The sequence below is a fragment of the Hakea prostrata genome, chromosome 9 (assembly GCF_041222555.1).
Source record: "Hakea prostrata isolate BN-2017 chromosome 9, UWA_Hpros_2, whole genome shotgun sequence".
Lineage (NCBI taxonomy): Eukaryota > Viridiplantae > Streptophyta > Magnoliopsida > Proteales > Proteaceae > Hakea > Hakea prostrata.
In genome coordinates, this window is record NC_142608.1 from 22,338,485 (window position 1) to 22,342,022 (window position 3,538).

Consider the following 3,538-nt stretch of genomic DNA (forward strand, 5'->3'; position numbering starts at 1 on the left):
TAAAGGTTAATTTTTTCCTAATTACTAAGGTAATAATGTAACTTAATATAGAGTATAAATAAGTAAATAAAACTTTAGGGTTATTTTAGAATTTTTAAATAAATAAAAATTGTCATGTCATCACTTAACTAACGGAGTTTAATGTTAAGGGGGGCAACAGTTATTATAAGTAAAGTCTAAAGTTGAATTAATAATTTCAAAAAGTATAGAGAATAAAGTAGTAACTAAGCAATAATAGAGGCGCACAATTTATTATCTCTTCTTTTTAATGAAAGTTTTCTCATTAAAAAAAGAAGGAAAAAAAATTAACTTTAAAATATTTTTGTCTTTGTTTCTCCTCCATTATCTCATAATCGTTAGAGCATTTCCTTCATTTCATCTCATCGATCTCAAGGCTATGTTCAATTGAAGTTCTCTTATGATAGATTCAAAGAAAACTAAGTTGTTTGAAGAGTCTGAATTTTTCCTCTTCTACTAAGTTGCTTGGTTTCTATTAGCCATAATATGACCGTTGGAGATCTTTGGAGAATATGACCATTGCAAATAATTTCTTTCCTTATGTACAGCATGCCACATTTATTTTATTATTTACTTGATTGTATTATATATACACATGAAGAGGTAATACAAAATCACTTCCACACAAAATCTTCTTAACATGGTATCAGTTTAGGACAATCCAAACCTTTTTAAGTGAAGCTAATTTTTTTTTTTCAAGAGCAATGAACGATCCCTATGTTGTTGTTTTCTTTCCGCTGCCTTTACAATGACGGATCCGTCTCTCAATGCTCTTGATACAGCTGTTGTTGCTTCCAATAATGTTATTTCCATCCACTTTGATGGTTCTTCTCCATATTTTCTACATCATTCGGATAATCTTGGTGCTATACTCGTCACACAGCTTTTACACAGCGACAATTATCCCACTTGGAATCATGAAATGTGGATGGCTCTTGAAGCCAAACATAAGCTTGCCTTTGTCGATGGCTCCTTGCCTAAACCCGCCGCTGATTCTTTGGAGCTTCAAGCATGGATAAGATGCAACAGCATAATCTTTTCTTGGTTGCTAAATGCTCTCTCACCTGATATTACTAATAGCATTCTCTACATCTCTACTGCCCACAAGGTTTGGGATGATTTTCATGATCGTTTTTCTCAAAAAATTGCTCCTCAAATTTTTTAGATCCGACGTAACATTTCTAATCATCGTCAAAGAACCTCTTTTTTAGCATATTATTATACTATTCTCAAAGGTTTTTGGGATGAAGTCAACTCATACAATTCATTCCCGCCCTACACTTGTGGTCTCTTGTCAAAACACACTGATCTTCACCAACAAGATCACTTATTTGAATTTTTAATGGGCCTCAATGATTCTTATTCTTCTGTTCGGAGTCAACTCCTTTTAATGGAACCCTTACCTAACATCAATCGTGCTTATTCTCTTCAATTGCAAGAGGAGCGTCATCACTCCCTCTATGAGATACCGAATCCATCATTGCATCATTCTGCCTTTGCAGCCACTGCTCCTCGTACACATTCTAAAAATGGTAAGAAGCCTATGTATCACTGTGATTTTTGTGGCATGGACGGCCATTCAGATTCCCGTTGTTTTAAGAAACACGGTTATCCTCCCAAGAGCAACAATACACACATTAAATCAACATCATCTGGACTCTCTGCTCGATCTTTTGGAGCCATCAACCCAGGATCAAATTCTGCCCCTTCCTTTACTTCAGTGTAGTATCATCAATTATTGGCATTGATTGAATCGGGTAATCCCACTCCTTTAGCAAATGTTGCAGGTAATTCCCCTTCCCCATGGGTTATTGATTCTGGGACAAATTTTCATATGGCTTCTAATGGTTCCTTATACATCTCTGATTACATTACCCAATGATGAAACAACCCCTATGTCCCATTTAGGGACTTGCACCCCCACCCCTTCCATCTCTCTTAATAGTGTCTTATATGTTCCTTCATTTCGTTTTAATTTATTTTCCGTTAGTCAAATCACTAAAGCTCTTAATTGTTTAATAACATTTTTTCTTCATCATTGTGTCTTTCAGGACTTATCAACTAAGAAGATGATTGGATTGGGTAAAGAGCATAATGGTTTATATTATTTGGAGTTACTCCCCTCCATTGTTGTAGCCTCATCTACTCATTCCCACTCCTTTGATGTGTGGCATTGGCGCTTAGGCCACCCATCTCGCAATATTACTAATTCTTTATCACATTTTAATTCTTGCATTTCAGTCTCTAATAAATGTGTTTGCACTATTTGCCCTTTGGCAAAACAAACCCGGCTACCTTTCCCATCTAGTTCCATATCCACTTCATCTTCTTTTGATTTAATACATTGCGATGTTTGGAGTCCTTATTATATTCTTTCTATATTTGGTGCTAAATATTTTTTAACTATTGTGGATGACTATTCTCGCTATACTTGGGTTTTTCTAATGACCTTCAAATCTGACACTTTGTCTTATTTGCATGATTTTTTTGCAATGGTCAAAACTCAATTCAATTTTCAAATTAAAAAAGTTCACACCGTAATGCTCATGAATTTTTTAATCACTCCACCACCTCATTTTTTTCCAATCATGGAGTTATCCACGAACATAGTTGTGTTGACACCCCACAACAAAATGGTGTTGTTGAATGCAAACACCGGCACCTACTCAATGTTGGTTGGGCCCTTTTATTTCAGGCCAATCTTCCGCAAGATTTTTGGTGTGATTGCATTCTTACGGCCACACACATTATTAATAGGTTGCCTATCAAACTCTTAAAAGAGAAAACTCATTTTGAACTTCTTTTTAATAAAACCCTCACCTATGCTCATCTTCGTACTTTTGGTTGTTTATGTTATGGACACAACTGTCATACCCCACCCGCCAGTCTCGGTTACCCGCCCGACAACCCGTGGGAGTGATCCGTCATAGAAGCCACGATTTTTGTCTATCAACAATAATAAATACAAATAAAGATAATCAAGAGCAATAACAGTTCAATAAATGAATTAAAGGATTACAGGAGTCCAAATACTCCAATAAGAAAAATAAATGAATTAAAATGAATACGAGTTCAGCAGAAGCAATCAAAAAAAAGTTATATTATTTTCTTTACAGATTCCTTTTATAAGGCTAAATAATGTTTCTCATGAATCTCCAGAAAAGGCGTCCTTCAGTTCTTCTCCATTCGTTGAGCGAACTGCTTGACAACTTGTCGTCTGTGTCCATCAATGGGTGCGATAAACGCATTCCATGCACTCGCAGGAGCTCCTGCACAGGCTATCTCCATTTCCCGTTGCCAGTGCCACATCCTCTTCATACGGGAAGGTTCCTTCATAGGAAACCAATCCATCTTCCGACACAACTCCTCCATCTGTGCAGGCTAATAAAACATATACAAATAAAGGAGTGAGTTCTAGAGAACTCAGTAAGAACAATTACAATTATCCAACAAAGCAGAAATGCATAAATGATATGAATGAGTGCAAAGTATGAATGATACTATGATTCTAACTATGCAA

General features: G+C 35.9%; 1 protein-coding gene across 1 annotated transcript; it reads left to right on the top strand.

Annotated features, from left to right (window-relative positions):
• The first annotated feature begins 766 nt into the window (after positions 1-766).
• Positions 767-1,183, top strand: LOC149005011 (uncharacterized). The gene has a single exon (XM_089135768.1). It carries the CDS (start codon positions 767-769, stop codon positions 1,181-1,183), a length of 417 nt encoding a protein of 138 aa, XP_088991894.1.
• Positions 1,184-3,538: the final 2,355 nt, after the last annotated feature.